Source organism: Zonotrichia leucophrys, chromosome 5 (assembly GCF_028769735.1).
Source record: "Zonotrichia leucophrys gambelii isolate GWCS_2022_RI chromosome 5, RI_Zleu_2.0, whole genome shotgun sequence".
Taxonomy (NCBI): domain Eukaryota; kingdom Metazoa; phylum Chordata; class Aves; order Passeriformes; family Passerellidae; genus Zonotrichia; species Zonotrichia leucophrys.
The window spans coordinates 52,611,279-52,631,480 of record NC_088175.1 but is presented as its reverse complement, the minus strand read 5'-3'; the positions used below and the strand labels follow the sequence as shown (position 1 = coordinate 52,631,480).

The 20,202-nt window shown below is 39.6% G+C and overlaps 1 protein-coding gene across 1 annotated transcript in view; it reads right to left on the bottom strand.

The window, feature by feature from the left end:
• Positions 1-20,202, bottom strand: part of ELP4 (elongator acetyltransferase complex subunit 4) — a 156,757-nt gene that overhangs the window by 121,288 nt on the left and 15,267 nt on the right. The window contains exon 3 of the mRNA XM_064715616.1: positions 16,827-16,948. Coding sequence (XP_064571686.1) covers positions 16,827-16,948 — 122 coding nt within the window. The remainder of the gene's footprint in view (positions 1-16,826; positions 16,949-20,202) is intronic.

Below are 20,202 nucleotides of genomic sequence, written 5' to 3'. Positions count from 1 at the left end.
ACACTGCACACAGGCAGGGCTTATGGTGACCATAAATACCCAGGTGACACTCGTGGCTTTGTGTGGGTACACGGGGTACAAACTCAGAAAGGAGACAATGAAACTTTTAACACATCCATTTCGGGTTTAGTGTTACACTTATCTACTATGCATAAAATTAACATTGATATATAACAATAAATTATTAGGAATTTTAATAATTCCAATCATATGTAATATATACTAATTTTATTAATATGTATTAATTCTATTAATAAAATTTGTGTACTTATTTTCTTTACAATAATATTATTTATTATCAATTTATTTTATTAATAGTTAAATATTACTATAAATATTATAATAAGACTAACTTTAGTAAATAAAATATTATAGCTATTATTCAAATTAAAAACTATTAATATGCATATTTCTATACATAACCTTACTAACAATATGTGCTACTTTGTTTGTTTTGCATACATTAACATCTATAATTGTGTAAAAAAAAAAAAGGAGATTTCAGATAATTACTTCTGTCTCTTCCTAGGGTTGGTCACCACACTACAATAGTTTTTATTATTTCATAATTATTTTATAATATATATTCTTATTATAATTGTTATAAATATTGAAACTATCATAATTGATATCATAATATGATAAAGAAATAATATTAAGAGCTAATAATTATTAGAATTAAAAACTATTAATGTGCATATTTCTATACATAACCTTACTAACAATACGTGCTACTTTGTTTGTTTTGCATACATTAACATCTATAATTATGTAAAAAAAGAGGAGATTTCACATAATTGCTTCTGTCTCTTCCTGGGGTTGGTCACCACACTTTCTGAGGCATCAGGCAATGGGAGTTATGAAAATTTTTATAAACTTTATAACTTAATAAAGTTGCAGAAATAGAACAGCTGTATCTATGTGTTTCAGCAGCTCAGCAAAAGATACAAAACAACACACTTTGAGCAAGTGATTTTATTTCTTTTGCTTTTACAAATGAACTGCAAAAGCCTGGTAATGACTATTCATGAGAGCAATTATGTACAGAGCTATATTTTTTTGAGATTTATCACAGCTTGTTTAAAAAATACACTTGCATACAATAAACTCATTACTGTGGTAGTAAAAATAAGGCTTTCTGGGTAGGAAAACTAGACAAAGATGAAAATTTTGACTTAGTATTTACAGTTTTCAATAAGTTTATAACAGCTGCTTCAATAAAAAAAAATTACTTTAGTCAGAGTTCCATTACATCCACCCAGCAAGAAAGTAGGCAAGCTTTCAAATCAAAGAATTCTGACAAATGGGACAAGATGAACACAGAACGCTGTACTGAAAGGTTCTGAGAAAGAAAGTATAAATACAAACTAGGGTTGACAAGCACCCAGATGCATTTCACATACATGCAGATACAAACCACTTACATTTACTTCTAAGAGCATTACATGAAGTATTTTTCTTTTCAAAAAAAAGTTGCTTTGAATTCTTAATTTTATAACTTAGCAATCCTCAACGGAGTTAATCAATCCTGTTTTCCCATTGAGATGTTACTTTGAAAACACATGCTGAACAGTTCAACTATTGTGCAGATTTAATTTCCTCATAAAATTTATAGATTTAAACATATTTAGTACATAGATTTCGAAATCTTGCTTAAACATTTCACCAAACTCCCTGAGCCTGCCCCTGGTTCAGACATCACATCACCGCAAAGGCAAAAGGCAGGAAATGGCAAATTGTACAATTCTCCTTCCTGCAGGTAAAGAGGAAAACAGCAGCAACATTTCATACAGCTGTTTAATATTTTTCCCCCCCAGAATCACTGCAAATGCCTGTAATTTGTGCTGCTGGTTCGTTGTTATGTAATAATTGGGAAAGTAAAATTTGAGACAGGGACATCCACTACAAAAATTTGTCTGTTTTACACATAAAACGTATTTCACGCTGAAAAAAGAACAGAGGTCAAGACAATAAGGGTGAGAAGTTCTCCAAGCTGCTTAAATAACCTCACATAACACTGAGCAAAAGCTCCTGCCTTCCAGTGAGAGAGCAAAACCTCCTTCCATGGTGGGAGACACCACAAATCCCAGCTGCTGACACCCAAAAAAGTCAGTCCAAAACAATCAGAGGCACACACACCGCCACTGCAACACAACTTGGCACTGTGGTGCGCCCCAACTGCTGCTAAAATTGAAGCAGATTAAGAGATCAAGACAAAAAAAAGTGGTTTCACCTGCAGCTGATAAAAGATTTTGGCTGCCAGAGATTAAAATCCATTGAAGTATCCATCTGAAACAGCCTTTTTATTTTGTTGTTCTTTGCCAATATAGCTTGCTTTTAATTTCTAACACAAGAAAGAGTTTTTATTTTGACATAATAAACTTCTGACAATAGAAGAGCACAACTGAGGTCTGGTTCATTCTGTCTTGTCCCTTGGAAGGAAAAGGAGAAAAGACCAGGAGCACTCCAAGAACTCTCTCAGACCAAAATCAACTTTTTAAATGCCTTTACCTAATAACTACCATGCTTAGCTGAAGAATGATCCTTAGATGTGCCATGTCCTTGTCCCTGTGCAAGGGACACTGAGATTTAAGACATTTCTGGGCCTCCCACATCTCACAGCCATGCAATTTTCTATCTTTTCTTTGTTCTAAAGCAAAGCTATCCTGAATTACACTCTTGGATGTTGGGGTTGTGAACTACATGGCCTCTGTACACAATAAGGTGCAGCCTGGAGAAGGTGCTCTGCCTTTGGATAATCTGAAGATCAACCAGTTTTATTAACCTTTTATTACATTCCAAGATATACTTTGAATGAGCACCAAGAGAGGGGAAAATTCCCATCGTATTCAAGGTCAGAGTTTGTCTGTAATTTCACCATATTCTATATACACAATAATAAGCAGGGCTAATAAAGAATGTTTACCTCCAGATTCACATCCTAATTTTATCACTGTGGATGAAGCAACCAGCTTCAGATACCCTCAACTCCATTTTCACCAAGATGGATGAGAAAAGAGAGGCAGAACAGGCAGGAGCTGTTTGAAGGTATGTCTGTGTTCACTAGAAGCCAACATGCCTTCACCAGCCTGCCTGAAGACTCAAAAAAATACCTAGATGGTCACTGTTTTTCCTTAGGATGCACTGATTCATGCATCTCAGGCCTCAATTTAAAATTTTAGTTAGTTTACTACTTCTAGAATAGTCTTCCTTTAGTTTAACTTAGGGATAGAACCCATAAAGTTCACAAAGTTCTAGTTAAAAAGTTTTTTTAAATTTTATTTCTTTACATGTTCAATAAAAAGAAAAAAGTTATAAAAAAGGAAAATATTCTAAAAGTGTTATTCTAATTCATATTACTCTTTAATTGTTGTTAATAATTTTTTCTTTGTACCCTTTTAAAATTGTAAACCTACTTGACCTTTCTCCTAATCCTACCTCACAACAAAAAGTAAGTACACTAATAATTAATCAACACTAAACCCACCACACTTCTTGATATAATTAGCCAAAAAAAACTCAAATTAACAAAATCTCAAATTAACAAACCCAAACAAGTACAATGGGCAACACTGAAAACACTGAATGATCGACACATTTCTTACTTTTCTTCATATCTGCTTTTATTCTTCACAAATAACTAGAATTGGAATGAAAGGCTTTCCCCTTTTCTAACTCTGGTAATTAAATGCAATTCTTTCTCTCAAGAAAGGAACTGTTTCCAAAGCTGACCATGCCCGAGTGACACAGAGCACCTCAGTGGGAGAGTTCGCAGCCCAGCTCTCATTATACAGATGTATTTTTGAGGATATATCTGTCATTACACACACACATCCTCAAAAATACATCTGTCATTAGCCTCAAAAATAAAGGCTCTGTCATTAGCCTCAAAAATAAAGGCTGGATGGCTGGATCTGCACTTCACAACTCCTCAGCACCATGGAAGGCTTCATTCCTGTCCAAGAATGACATAATTCAGGATTTAATAGATTTATGTTCTTCCAATCAAAATCAGAATTTTGGAAGAAGGCAGCATTAGCAAAATAGGTCAGATTTATTTATAAAATTTCAGGCAGAATCTGGAAATCAAAGTGGTATTTAAACAATGGACCAAGAAAAGGAGAGTTGGGCTATCAGCCCATAATGTCTTTATTTAATCTATTTTTGCTGAAAAATATCTCAGCTCCCACAACACAGAGCCTTGAAAAGCTTTGGGACTGACAATTTTATATCATCAGTGTGTCTGTCAACTTCTGAGAACTGTTACATTCTCCCAGGCTAAAAAAAGACAAATCTTTCATAAGGTACATAAAATAAAAAACAAAGCATGTAGCAGTGCATTAGTTAAAATAAAAATAAAAAAACCCCAAAAACATACAGCATTTCTTGGGGTCAACTAAAATACACATCTTTGCTATGCAGCACGAACACACAAAAAGGCAGACAAGTGCTAAAGTTATTAAGGGCAGCTGGGCTGGAGAGAAGGAAGCTTGTTGCAGTTTTGAAATGAAAAAATAAAGTTTGGGAGGAAAAAAGAGTTTTCTGGTGTGGTCACAGTAAACGACAAAGCAATTAAAATAATTTTGTTTCCTGCAAACGAAGCTACGAAGGCTTTACTGCAAAGAGGGGGTAATTTGTTTCAGGAATAAAGCTTTTATCTTTGCAATAAACTGCTGGAGGAGCTGTACCTGCTGCACTCCTGCTCCTTCTGGCTCTGCTGCCCCAGCACTGAGCCTGCCTGGCTTTGGCAGATGCACGAAGCAAAATCAGATTCTAACAGTTTGACCCCTCTCACTTCTTGTGTTCTCTGGGGGATAATAAAATCCAAGATACAATCCCACAGCAGTTAATGAAGCTTAACCTCACACCCTCTTAATTACCAATGCATTACACCAACTATAGGCATCATACTCCTCTCTAAGCTATTTTACAATTCTAAAGAAGTACTACTGTGCTATTATTTAGCAACATAATCCAAGCTGTATGTGAAATCCCTCTTATAAAAAAATCCTTTGATCCTTATGGGTTTCAATAACTGTATAACTCAAAGTACTCAAGAATATAAAACATTATCTATTTATGTATCAATAAAAATATTTTCCATGCTGATTTATGCAACTATTTTGAAGTGCAGTTATTAACACAAGTATGATAAAAGCACAAAATAAAACAATACTAAAGGGATAATACTAGAATAAAAATACTAAAGATACTAAAATTCACATGAATTTAAGGCTCTTTTTCATCATGTTAATTTTTAGCATTTAAAGGACACCAGATGGTAAGTCAGGAAGGGTAAATATTTTCTTTTCAACAATGCATTATATAAATGTCAGTTTAAAGGGCCCTACTCCCAAAAGGAGGGGAGGATTCTATTTTGATTGTAAATACTTGCGAATACAAGGTACATTGGTAAAGAATATAATTGAATGGATGCCAATTTTTCTTCTTTCAGCAGCCCTTATACAATAACTTATTTCCATCTCCAGCTAAGGATGGTCTACAGAAATTTCCCCTTGACATTCAGAAAGACCTAATGTGTGCCAGCCCAGGGTAAAGAAGAATTGTGTGAAGAGAAACAGGAAGACATATTCCTCTGTTTTAGACAATAAGAAGAGTCTAAGTAGTCCATTTTTAAGCCATGAGAATACAGTCTATACTCCACATACACACAAGTAAACCCCACACTTAAATCACAGAACTCCTTTGCTGTAACTCCCTTGCACTGTGGCTGCATTTCACAACGTTTAAACACAAGAATGCCTATCAGACAATCAGATGAAATTTTCTAAAAATTCCATATTTTTCTGAATCAATTAATGAATGCTTAAGTATGTAACAGATAAATACAGCAGAGAATGAGGAAGTAAAATTGTGTGAAGGAACTGAGTGTCCTTGTCCCAAACTCTCTAAACCCTGCTGCATGCACAATGCTCAACTCTGAGCCTAAACAGAGTTAATGATAACAGCATTATTCCTGAAAACCTTCAGAGATGACCACTGGAAGCAACAGCTCATTAACTACAAAGTTACCAACTCATCTACAAAGTTATCAACTAGATTTGTTAAACAGATATTTGTGGATGTTGAAACTCAAACATTTAGATTTTATCACTTTTATGATACATCTTTGTCATGGTTTGATGCTGGCACAATGCCCCCAAGAAGATGTATTCTCCCTAGTGTCTGCTGTGAGGCACGACCAGAAACAGAGCAAAGAAAAAAAGTTTTATTAACCTACAACTATATGTAAAAAGTAACACACACATAACTCAGAATGAAAACCTTCCAAAACATTCCTCCTCCCTTAACTTCCACCACCACATGAAACAGAACCTTAGATTCTCAATCCAGTTACCACTGCTCAGAAAATCAACTCTCATTTAAAGGCCAAGTGCCACAGTTGACACAGCCACAACCCACAGTGTCCCCAGACTTCCAGAAGGCTTCAGCCCACACAGAGTAACACCTCACCTCTTCAGGAGGCTGCAAGCTCTGCTTTTTTGGTCCTTCAGCCCAGCCTTTTATGCCCTGCTGTTGATGCCCTGCACCTGTGTGCCCTCTGTGATTGCTCAGCACCCCTGGGCACTCCATGGCTGTTACTTTTAATGTCAGTCACCTGTTTTTCACAGCTGCAGCCAATTAGGGATCAGCCACAGCCCCACTCCAATCACCACAAACTCTGTGCCCACAGTTTCCACCCCAAGAATTCCTGAGCAATAAAACCTGGCCCAGAGGGGTGAAGTGACTCGGTTTTCATGCAGGATTACACAAACTACAGGAGGACAGAACTGCTCTATCCACTCCAGTCCTTCAGACCTTGAGATCCTGGCTCCAGGAAAGGGAATTCCAGGGCAATCTTGCCATTGATGCCCTGTTGATGCCCTGCCCCTGTGTGCCCTCTGTGTGATTGCTCAGCACCCCTGGGCACTCCCTGGCTCCTCACCTTCAATAGCATTCACCTGTCCTGCACAGCTGCAGCCAATTTGGGATGAGGCTGGGCCCCACTCCCAACCACCACAAACTCTGTGCCCACAAGTGAGAAGGGTGTTTACAAACCTCTAAGTTCAGAACTTAAGTTCTGAACAGTGAGATGATGAAAGAAAATTTCCTTGATGAACAGACCAGCAAAAAAGAAATCAAAAATTTGAGCTAAACATTCTTTTCCTCTGGTTCTAGAAAAACTTTTTATTGGCTTGATCAGACCTTTTCACAAAGATGAAGCTTTATGCTTTAGAGTTTCCAAAAAAGCCGCTGCTTTAAAAATTTAATTCTTTTTAAACACAAGAATTATTTTTTTCAAGTGTGTCTTTCACACCTCTACAACTTCTATGTCAAGATTATAACACAGTTCACAATGGAGAAAGTTGTACATTACAACATAATGAAATATTTGCATTTTGACAATGAAAAATGTAAAACATATTCACCCAACATGCAAGTGAGAAAAGCAAACAGATGAGCGAGAGCTACACAAAATAGAAATTAAATTTTTCAACTCATTTGCCAGGCTTAGCCTCAACCCTCATCTTTGTGCTACCATAAAACTTCAGGCAGTAGGAAAGTTCCTTTCTGCTCTAACTGTAATTTGATTTCTGTGTATTAAGTGACACCATTTAGCAGCATGCAGCAGCTGAATCACTGCAGCAAGTTCCTGCATTTTGAAAATATATTTAAAAAAAGACTAGGAATGTAGCCCTATTTGCACATATATTTTTACCTTTTGAGGTGTTATGCTTTAATTTGTGAGCATCTGAAACTGAAAAAACACCTCTAGCATTGATACATAGCCTCTCTCCCAATACCAGACAGCAAAGAGACAGCAAATAATTTTAATTACTCTCTGAAAATAGACAGCCCTGGCCACCAGCCTGATGATTTCTCCCAGGTTTGCATTTTTCCTTTTGACCAAACAATGGTTTGGGAACATATCCATGAGGTAAAAATATAAACATCGTGGTTGGATGTACTTTGCTGAAGTGAAAAAAGTCCATGTCGACAGCTATGTTTTCTTTCAAGGCATTGTTTGCACACACCATAATACCATAATACAGCAGCCCCGTAGTTTTTATGGTTGTAATAATAATAATAATAATAATAATAATAATAATAATGAAATAATAAAAGTTTATTCTGCTAGGTTCTTCCTGCATTCACTTTTCCAGCAGGAAAAGAGTAAATGAGCACTTTCTGTTCTTCAGGCCTGCCCTGTTTGTTGATGGCAGAACTTTTTTATTCTTGTCCAAATTACATACTTAAGCAAATATAAAATTAAAATATGATATTAAGAAGTATATACAAATATAAAATTATGACTTTTGCTTTAGATATCTTTTCAGCTTAGGAACTTTCAAAAATTGTGCTCCTGGAGGGGTTTTTTAAATGTTTTCACTATTGGTTTTTTTCCTCAATAGCCATTACAGCTGCCCACACACCCCTCTCAGCTTCACCACCAGGAGAAACTGCATCTTCCCCTTCCACTGTGAGACCCTTCATGCTCTCCTCTTGGAAGAGAACCTCCAAAAGGCAATCTCAGCTGAGTGCAGAAGTTCCCACTTGAAAATAAAATAAAATTCCCACTTGAAAACAAACATTCCATTGAAAGGCAATGATCAAAGTTTTCCACAAGAGATGAGCAGACAGTTGTAGAGAGCAGTTCTGGAGCTCCCACTCTTCCACCTCAGGCTTGCAGGTGCCACGTGGAAAGGTCACTGATCCAGCACTGGCCAGGGTGCCACAGGTTAAATGTGGTGCTCCAAGGGATGCTGGTTTGTCTTCCAGAACAATAATGAGCTCTAAGTCTTCCTTACAAAACAGATCATAAAATCAAGAAGGTTCTGTGTCAGAAGGGACCTCAAAGATCATCTCATTCCAACCCCCTGCCATGGACAGGGACACCTTCCACCAGCAGGTTCCTCAGAGCCCCATCCAGGCTGGCCTTGGACATTTCCAGGGATGGGACAGCCACCAGGTCCTTGGCAACCTGTGCCAGGGCCTCAGCACCTTCACAGACAAGAATTTCTTCCCAATATCCAATTTATTTCCCATTGCTCTGTCACTACACTGCCCTTGTGGAAAGTCCCTCTCCAGCTCTCTCCTAACTGGAAAGCTGCTGGAAGGTTCCCCAGAGCCTTCTGCTCTCCAGGCTGAACAAGCCCAATTCTCAGCCTGTCCTCACAGGAGAGGTGCTGCAGCCCCCTGAGCCCCTCATGGCCTCCCCTGGACCCAGTGCAGCAGCTCTGGGCCCTTTGACTGCTGGGGAGCCAGGGCTGGAGCAGAGCTCCTCTGGGATCCCCAGAGCAGAGGGGCAGGATCCCCTCCCTGCCCTGCTGGGCACATTTGGCTCTCTGGGCTCTCACTGCCAGGCCCTGCTGAGCTTCCAACACCCCCATCCCTTCTCCTCAGGGCTGCTCTGCTTCCATCCATCCATCCATCCATCCATCCATCCATCCATCCATCCATCCATCCATCCATCCATTAATCCATCCATCATCCATCCATCCATCCATCCATCCATCCATCCATCCATCCATCCATCCATCCATCCATCCATCCATCCATCCATCCATCCATCCATCCATCCATCCATCCTCAGCCCAGGCTGTTTGTGCTGGGATTGCCCCAGCCCAGGTGCAGGACCTTGCACTGCCAGGTCCTGCTGAACTCCATGAGGTTCTCCTGAGCCTCTCCAGGCTGTCAGTGTCCCTCTGGATGGATCCCTGCACACACTGAGCGTGCTGTTGGCAGCTTGGTGTCCTCCATCCAACTTTGCACAGGCTCCATAGCAAAAGCAATTTAACAGAGCAATCTTTATTGTCAAGGTAAGCTATAAATAACCCTTCTTTTCTCATTAAAACTTGTGAAAATCAGTTCTACCCCCCAACTTAAATAAAATAATCATGAATAAAAGTAAAGAAATTATTTTACAGGCAGTTTAGGCAGTTGTAGAATTTTAATGCCAAACCTGAAGTAATGTTACTATTAAATAAATTTTCCATTTACCAATGCAAGCAGTTTTACTTTATGATCAGGCACAAAAGTTACCATATAATTTCTTATATTATATACATTCCCAGTGCTTATGCCCTTAGAGTAAAAAGTTGCCTTTTTTTTGAAGACTGTATGAACAGAAATGCTCTCCAATGTTTAAAATACTTTCTAAAAAGCAGCATGTATATAGTTCTGTAGGTTTTACCAGAGGTGTATAATTTTTCAGCATTACATCTTAATGCCAGTTTCCTGAAGGAGCTTTGACTACAAAAGGCATGAATATATTTTCAAAGGATGATGGATAAATTGGTGGGTGGTAATATAATATATCTTAGGCAGCTGATCAGGGCTTTTTATCCTCTGCCTGTCTTTTAGTTATACACAATTTCAAGATAATTATGGTCTATAAGAATGTCTTTTCCCCTTCCTACTACCAGCAATATTTGTCTTGGTTATAGGTTCAAGAAACTTCCAATCACATGACAAAATTGGAATAGAGCAATTATGGCATTTCAGCAGAGAGCTGAACATGCAAACAGACTGACCACACCTCATGGACATTTAACATGGACACAGTATGGACAGTTAATGAACTGCCTTTATGAATTACACCAGCTAATTAGATACTGGCCGTGGAATGTATTGAATCCATACCTGAATTTTACAAAGTAAAACCCAAGCCTAAGGTGTAATTCAGGTTAATTTCCACCATGTCTGTGTTACCTTTCCAGTAAAGAATATAGTCCTATTAGATACTGAAAATAAATTAATTACTAATCTCATTAATTGAAGTGCAAGGGTCAGATAGGCTTTATTAAAATCCCAACACTATGGAGTCATCCAAATCCCAAGCAGCTCATTTTTCTGACAGGAGAGATCTTCTTGAAGCACCTGAAGGTGAGGGTTACTTCACTGACACAGGACAAATCAGAGAAATTAACTCTGCTGTGCCTTGTCTGCTAAACAAAGTTAGTGTTGAACAGCCAAGGTGAGGGTGAACAGCACAGACAAGAATATTGCTGGATACACAAGGGCACAAAGGGAGGCAGAAATCAAAAGAAGATGATGTTCATACAGCAATATTGTCCCTGGATTTATTGTCTCCTATGGCAGCACCACCATGGAGTCACAACAGAGGAATGAATCAGAGAGTGAGTCAGAGAGGAGCAGAGGGTGGAGCTTCCTCAGTTGCTGCTGAGTGGCTGATTATAAGAGGTGTCTGGGGAGCGGGGTGAACAGGAGCGGGCAAACAGGGTTGTGGTGAGTCTCTGGGGAGCATACAAGGCAGTGTGTGCGGCAGTTTGCACAGGCAGGTCAAGCAGGCAGGGTTGCCAGCTTTCTTGCTAGTAACGAGTGCTCTGTGTTGTTTGAGGTCTTTCTGCTGCCTGGTTATTTTTGAGGTGTTTGTCAGAAATGGTTTCTACACGGTCAAAAGTTGTGGCTGGTATAAGTGACCAAGTCGGGCCCTCCAAAAAGGATGTGTCTGTACAGACCCATCCGTGTCCAGAGCGTTTGAGCTTATCAGTGGCCTCAGGGAGTGTTGTGGAGGAGTCCTGCCTGCGCTGTGAACAAGTCAATGACCTCCTTTCACTGGTGGCTGAGCTTAGGGAGGAAGTGGAAAGGTTAAGGAGTATCAGGGAAAGTGAAAGGGAAATAGACTGGTGGAGTTCAGCCCTACCATCTTTAAGGGAGGCTTCTGACCAACACACTGAGGACTTATATGCCTCCCGCTCTCAGGTAACAGAAGGGCACCTGGTAGATGAAGAGGAGTGGAAACGGGTCCCCATTCGGGGAGGTAATAGCAAAAAGTCCTCCCCCTCCCCATCATCCAGCCAAGTACCACTCCAGAATAGGTATGAGATCCTGGATAGAGAGACCCAACTAGATGATTTAGGAGAGAATTGCCTGCACAGTGAACCCCCCAATTATGATTCATCTGCAAGACGGATCACTACCTCTAGCATCAAGAAGGGTAATCGTAGTAGGTGATTCCCTCCTGAAGGGAACTGAGGGCCCCATATGTCGACCAGACCCATCCCACAGGGAGATCTGTTGCCTCCCTGGGGCCTGGGTACAAAATATCACTGAGAGACTTCCTGGGCTGATTCAGCCCTCTGATTATTACCCACTGCTGATACTCCAGGCTGGCAGTGATGAGATTGAGAAGAGGAGTGTCAAGGCAATTAGAAAGGACTTCAGGGTACTGGGTCAGGTAGTTGATAGGGCAGGAGCACAGGTAGTGTTCTGCTCAGTCCCTTTGGTGGCGAAGGAAAATGATGAAAGAAACAGAAGAATCCGCATCATCAACAAGTGGCTCAAGGGTTGGTGTCATAGGCAAAAGTTTGGATTCTTTGATTATGGGGAAACTTTTACAGCATCTTCTCTGCTGAAACCAGATGAGGTACACCTCTCTGTTAAGGGCAAAAGGTTTTTAGCTCATGAACTGGCAGACCTCATTGAGAGAGCTTTAAACTAGGTTTGAAGGGGGAAGGGGAACCAGCTGAGCTATATGGAAACAGGCCCAAGAATTGCAAGGCTAAGTTAGGGGTGAAGTCAGTAGCCCAGATGAGGTGCACGTATACCAATGCACGCAGCTTGGGCAACAAACAAGAAGAGTTGGAAGCCATGGTGCAACTGCAGAGCTGTGATGTAGTTGCCATCATGGAAACATGGTGGGATGACTCACATAACTGGAGTACTGCACTGGATGGATACAAGCTCTTCAGGAGAGATAGGAAAGGAAGAAGAGGTGGAGGGGTGGCCCTTTATATTAAGCAAACTTTTGATGCCATCGAAACTGAAACTAAGGAAGATGGAGTTGAATGTCTATGGGTAAGAATAAAGGGGAAGGCCAACAAGGCTGACACCATACTGGGAGTCTGTTATGGTCCACGCAACCAGGAAGAAGAGGTAGATCACTTATTCTATAAGCAGCTAGGTAATGTTTCAAGATCATCAGCCTTTGTTCTTGTGGGTGACTTCAACCTACCAGATATCTGCTGGGAACTTAGTACAGCAAGAAAGAGGTAGTCCAGGAAATTCTTAGAATGTATGGAGGACAACTTTTTGTTGCAGCTGGTGGGTGAACCCACCAGGGGAGGGACTATGTTAGATCTGCTGTTTGCAAACAGAGATGGGCTGGTGGGAGATGTGGTGGTTGGAGGTCGCTTGGGGCAGAGTGATCACGAAATAATAGAGTTCTCAATATTTGGTGAAGTCAGGAAGAGCACCGGTAAAACTCTTGCATTGGACTTCCGGAGGGCAGACTTTGGCCTGTTTAGGAGACTTATTCAGAGCGTCCCTTGGGAAGCAGTCCTAAAAAACAAAGGAGTTCAGGAAGGGTGGGCATACCTCAAAACAGAGATCTTGAGGGCACAGGAACAGACCATCCCTGTGTGCCGAAAGATCAGTCAGTGGGGTAAACGTCCAGCCTGGCTGGGCAAGGAGGTTTTGGAGGAACTTAAGAATAAAAAGAGGATGTATCAGCGTTGGAAGAAGGGTCAGGTCTCTAAAGGAAGTATTCAAGAAGGCTGCTAGAGCATGCAGAAAAAAAATTAGGGAGGCCAAAGCTCAGTTTGAACTTAGAATGGCAACTTCTGTAAAAGATAATAAAAAATGTTTTTACAAATACATTAATGGTAGAAGGAAAGGTAAGACCAGCCTTTGTTCTTTATTGGACAAAGGAGGGAACTTAGTATCTGAAGATGAGGAAAAGGCAGAAGTGCTTAATGCCTATTTTGCCTCAGTTTTTAGTGGGAAGATGACTCGCCCTCAAGACACCTGCCCGCCTGGGCTGGTTGATGGTGACAGGGAGCAGAATGGTCCCCCCATTATCCAAGAGGAGGCAGTCATAGAACTACTGAAATGCTTAGATGTTCATAAATCTATGGGACCAGACCAGGGTAATGAGAGAGCTGGCAAACGAGCTTGCAAAGCCACTCTCCATCATTTACCAACAGTCCTGGCTCACTGGTGAGGTTCTGGATGACTGGAAGCTGGCCAATGTGATACCCATTCACAAAAAAGGTGCAATGGAAGATCCTGGTAATTATAGACCAGTCAGCCTAACCTCAGTACCTGGCAAAATAATGGAACAGTTTATATTAAGCGCCATCACGCAAAATTTACAAGATGGCCAGGGTATCAGACCCAGCCAGCATGGATTTAGGAGGGGTAGGTCATGTTTGACCAACCTGGTCACCTTTTATGACCAGGTAACCCGCCTAGTGGATGCAGGGAAGGCTGTAGATGTTGTTTACTTGGATTTCAGCAAGGCCTTTGACACTGTCTCCCACAGCATACTCCTGGACAAGCTGGCAGCCTGTGGCTTGGACAGGAGCACTCTTTGCTGGGCTCAGAACTGGCTGCATGGCCGGGCCAGAGAGTGGTGGTGAATGGTGCTGCATCCAGCTGGCAGCCAGGCACCACTGCTGTCCCTCAGGGCTGTACTGGGACCAGTTCTGTTTAATATTTTTATAGACGACATGGGTGAGGGCTTTGAGTCCTTCATGAGTAAATTTGCAGAGGACACTAAGCTGGGAGCTTGTGTTGATCTGTTAGAGGGACAGAGGGCTTTGCAGAGGGACTTGGAACGGTTGGATGGATGGGCAGAATCTAATGGGATGAGGTTCAATAAGTCCAAGTGCTGAGTCCTGCACTTTGGCCACAATAACCCCCTGCAACGATATAAGCTAGGAACGGTGTGGCTGGACAGTGCTCAGGTGGAAAGGGACCTGGGGGTGCTGGTTGACAGTCGGCTGAACATGAGCCAGCTGTGCCCAGGTGGCCAAGAAGGCCAATGGCATCCTGGCCAGTGTCAGGAACGGTGTGGCCAGCAGGAGCAGGGAGGTCATTCTGCCCCTGTACTCAGCACTGGTGAGGCCTCACCTGGAGTATTGCGTCCAGTGCTGGGCCCCTCACTTTAGGAGGGACGTTGAGATGCTTGAGCGTGTCCAAAGGAGAGCAACGAGGCTGGTGAGGGGCTTGGAACACAAGCTGTATGAAGAATGACTGAGGGAGCTGGGGTTGTTCAGCCTGGAGAAAAGGAGACTCAGGGGTGACCTTATCACTCTCTTCAACTTCCTGAAGGGTGGCTGTGGTGAGCTGGGGGTCGGTCTCTTTTTCCAGGCAACAACAGACAGAACAAGAGGACACAGTCTCAAGCTGCGCCAAGGGAGATACAGGCTAGAATTAAGGAGGAAGTATTTTACAGAAAGAGTGGTCAAATACTGGAATCATCTACCCAGGGAGGTGGTAGAGTCACCATCCCTCGAAGAGTTTAAAGAAAGACTGGATGTGGCACTTGGTGCCATGATCTAGTTGAGGTGTTAGAACATGGGTTGGACTCAATGATCTTAAAGGTCTCTTCCAACCTAGAATTTCTGTGATTCTGTGATTCTGTGAATGCAGCATTCCTGCCTAGAGCCTGCCCTGGAAATTAAGAAGGAAAATTATTCCATATCAGACAACAGAGCTGGGTAAGGCACAGCAAACTGACTGACCCCAGACTCAAAGTGGTACAAGGTGTATGGCAGATGTATGTAACAGAGTTATCACATAAAAGAGCCAGAAAAACCATGACAGGGTATGAAAAACTGAATCAAAGGTGAATGAAAGAAAAATAGAATGTGTATTAGCTACTCCATTTCAAGAAAATTTAATGCAATGCAATAAAAATACTAATTTGGATAATTAAATCTCAATGAGAAAAACAACTGCAACAATTGTATATCATTGTATCATTAGGGAGTCAATACTTGATTGTTAGTTATTTAAAACCACTTAATTAAAAAAATATAGCACATTCTTATGTAATTTGTACTTGAAAATAAAATTTTAACTTGTTTGTTTAACCTTTATTCTAAATCAAAAGTGAGAAAAAATTTCACCCTTAAATGAACCTTCTTCAGGTTTAGGAGCACTGAAAAACTGATTTTTCACAAGCACAATAATTTAGTTTCATTAAGAATATTTTTTTTTCCTGAATACTGAAGATAATGTTCAAGAGGTAAGGCATAGAATTTACCATTCCTAGGTAGGAAAACAGAAGAGCAATCATTTTGTCCAGAAATAGTCTCTGAAGACACTTAAGGAAATAGCCAGACTTCACTTGATGCAGAAGTAATCAGGAAATTATATGTTACTTCTGATATTAGGAAAACGCAGCCTTAGAAAGACATAAAATATTTAATGAAATTTTGCAGGATTATCCTCACACTTCAGCATTTTTTGCACTGTTGCTCAGGCTTTTTCCCTTATGCAATTTTCTCATGACAGAAACTATCAGTGTTTGATTGGGAGTCCACTGAAGTCTGGAGGGATCCTTTCTGTGTGACCTGATCCAAAGCTGACCAAGTTCCCTAGCACAAAAAAGAGTCAGAATGAAATGTAAGTGTAAAGGAAATTGTAAAGATGTTCAATGATGTTTCTATTTTCTACAGGAAACTACAACAAATATCCACACAAACTGTACACTGTTTCTACCACAAAATACTGGAGGCAGCTTAACTACTCTTCCTCCTGGGCAGGAGGAAACTGTAAGCAGTTTGGTTTACTGAAACCATCTCACTAAGCCAGTGGAATAAAGAAATAAAATAAAGAATAAACAGGTTCCAAGCCTGATTTGGCCTTGGGAGGATCTTACTCCACTGTCCATGGATGGGAGGGAAAGACCTGAATTTAATTCCCAAATCTGGCTAGTGTAAATACTCCCAACACATTCTTATGAATCACCAAGATTAATTCATTTGTTGCTACACAATATGTACATTTTAAAATGCATTTAATTCATCAAGAAATTACAGCTTTACTTAGCAAAAGCAATGAGTCTTATTTACCTTCAAAATGTTGTCAGGATGCTCTTTGGCAGAAGCAACAAACAGGTCATGTCCACAGACAATTCCCTCTGCGAGAAAATACTTGAACAACAAATTGGAGTAAAGGCCATATTTATCCTCCTCTGTGAAAACAAGAATGGTTGGATTTTCTTTTGTTAGATAAATTGCCCACCTGTAGGTTCACAACACTCTAAAAGGCCTCTTTGGGTCTATCTCCTGGAGTATAGAATTTACACCAGAGATCAAAGGTAAAATAGGACACCAAAACTTTTAAAATAATGCTTGATAAGACTGTATTTTAAATTTTTCAAGTCAGAGGAATAGTCCTCAATCAGGCATTTGATTCTAAGATATGGATGGGACACAGCCTCCCTACATGGCTTCCCATCAGTATCAACTAAGATGGCTGAATTTATGGATTAATGGCAAGGGGCTCCTTAATTTAGGAAAACTATGTTAACATTTATATTCCTAATGCTTAAAACCTGCTTAAAATATTTGTTACCTGCTGCTTTTCAAAATTCAGCCATATTTGGCATGCTAAGCCTATACAGAGGTAACATTCAGAATAGAGACATTGTTATGTCAGCATTTATTCCAAAGTTGTGAAAATTACAAAAACCAAATGGATGTATTGAAGAAACCAAACAATTAGCAATGCTTTTTTTGAAACCTAACCAATGCAAATTCAGAACAAATTCAAAATTCAAAAGACTCATGAATTTGCAGTTTAAACAGTGAGACAATGCTTGTTAGCAGACACTGTGAATACTGGCCCACTGAAATGAAAACACAAACTCTGACTCCAGAGAGAGCAGCATTTCCTTCAGCTTCCCTGGTGCAAGTTAAGAGTCAGAAATTAGCAGAATTAGGAAGTCTTAATGAACTCATACAATTAAAACTCAGCATAACTTCAAGCTGCGGGAAGTGGATGTGTGCACAACAACTGAAATCTGAACCATCTCTGATTTTTTTGTTCTTTATTTGTAGGAAGTACAAACAATAGCACTGTTAATGCACTTTATGGTTTTTGGGAAAAAAGTGAATGGGCTACATTAGGTTTTACTTTTTCATCTCTTAATCTGGCAGCTGAAAGACAACACACAGGGATGCTAAGGCAGAAAAACACAGAGATATATTTCTTTATACAGAACGAAAAAAACTCAATTTATTATTTGTGTGACTTGGAAAATATTCCCTAACTACACATATGAAACAGTAAAATTAAAAATAAAAAAACAGTAACAAAGAGAGAAAATGAAAAAGGCATTCATATCCAACTTGTAAAAAACAGTAAAGAGGAAAATAAAAATACTCTAACTTTGACATGTACCGCAATCAAATGAATCAATGGAGTGAAGGAGAAAAGGAAAGGAAGAAAGTGCATATCCATGAAGGAAAATGAAAACCAATAGCAATGGGGAAACCTAGGAAACAAATCACAGGGAAGTGTTCTTGCACTGCTACACTCCTAATATCTTGCACATGTACTGCTCAGTTCTCAGATTAACAAGAAATTCAACCCACAAGTGCTCAAAACCACTGGAGAAAACCCAGTTCTCCAAGATATATTCCCCAACCTCCATGGGATATTAGGCAACACACAATTTATTTCCTGCTTTTTTAAACTTCACTGTTAAATTCAGTATTTGGGATAGTAGAGTCACTAGAAGTTAGTCTAAAGCAGTAGCTCAAAACAGAGAAAAATGTTTCATAATCCAAGCACTAAGACAGGAAATGACATAAATCTGGATATCCAAACAAGCCAAAGGGAATACAATAACTACAACACTCTTACTACTAGTACTAGCTACTCTGCAGTTTGCTGTAGAGTTTTAGGCTTTTAAGAACTTAAATTGCATTAACAGAACTTACCTTTGATACTGCTGACCTGCTTAGGAGGCCATATTACCCTTAAATGTACTTCCAATAACACATTGACTTTTTTTTTATTTTTAATAAGAGTCTTATGATAAATATGGACAGCTTTGAATCATAAAAAGCACAGGACTGACAAAACCTTACTGGTGACAGTACTGGGTTCCTTGTCAAAAGTTCATCAGGATGGATTTCCAAACTGCAATTTACTTGAGAATTTGGAGCTTTTAACTATTAGATACATTAGATATAGTATATCTATATCTAATAGAGATAAGTAGATATAGTATATCTATATCTAATAGATAACTAACTATATCTATCTACATAGTATATCTAATAGATATAGATATATCTAATAGATATAGGTATAATATAATAGATATGCTATACTATAGTATATCTAATATATACATTAGATGCAGTTTATTCTTTCATCCTTATAAAGCCATTATTAATCTTACTGAAGAACTGCCTTCCTAACTCCTGATAAGCCTGGGGATGTAGAGCCAGCTATGAGACTCAGGTGGACACAAGGCTCAATCAGCTAAAACTGAAACACTCCCACTGCAGAAACAAAAGGCAGAACTGACACTACCTAAGTTTTGAGGAAGTATTATGGTCATATTTTGTAAATAGTCTTTGTAGCCTGCTTAAATCTTAAACTGTTTCAAGAGGGAAAGAAAACCCCATTGCTGTATAAATGTCCCTTGTAACCGGAGTCCAGACCCCTGACAGCTCCTGCCCCCTCAAACATTGGCTCTCTTTATCAGCAGTAATATATTATTCACACTATATTGATTTCCATGTGCTAATCTCCAACCATGAAGCTCTCAATTTAAGAAGCAAAGACCTCTAGAAATCAAAGTGGCAACATGAGCTCTACATTTTTTGTTTTAAATTGTCTGAGGTACCTGAAAGAAGCCACCCAGGCTCCCCTGTAAGCACATCACTGTGGCAGATGTCACTGGAGGGAGACAATTTTGTTAGATCTCTCTCCCTTTGAACAAGAGAGGAAAAGAACACTCATCAGGCACTCTGGAAGGATCCTCAGCTGCAACATTTACATCATCCTTGCTGAATGAAAAATCTTGGCTTCTCAATTTTTAACCACAGGTTAAAGTTCGCCTTCTTCACCATCTGAGGCACAGAAACACTGAGTTGATATGTATTTAACTGACATTTAATGGAAAAAAAGAAAGTGTCTCATTTAGTCCGAGTGTTTTATGGCTTGAGTCTGTGTGTAGAACTATACAGACTGTCTTTCTGGATTATCATTTTTGATAATAATTATTCCTTAGAAAATAAAAAATGTACTCAATTTCTTGTGCCAAACATAACAGAGAAACTCCATAAACCATGGATAAATACAAGAAATCATATGATGCGTTGGTGATCATTTAACTAAGCTAAGAAGAAATATGGCTGTAATAGTTAAAAAGAATTTTTCTCAAATTTTATTTGAAATGCTGAAATGTTAAAACATATTGTAGAAATA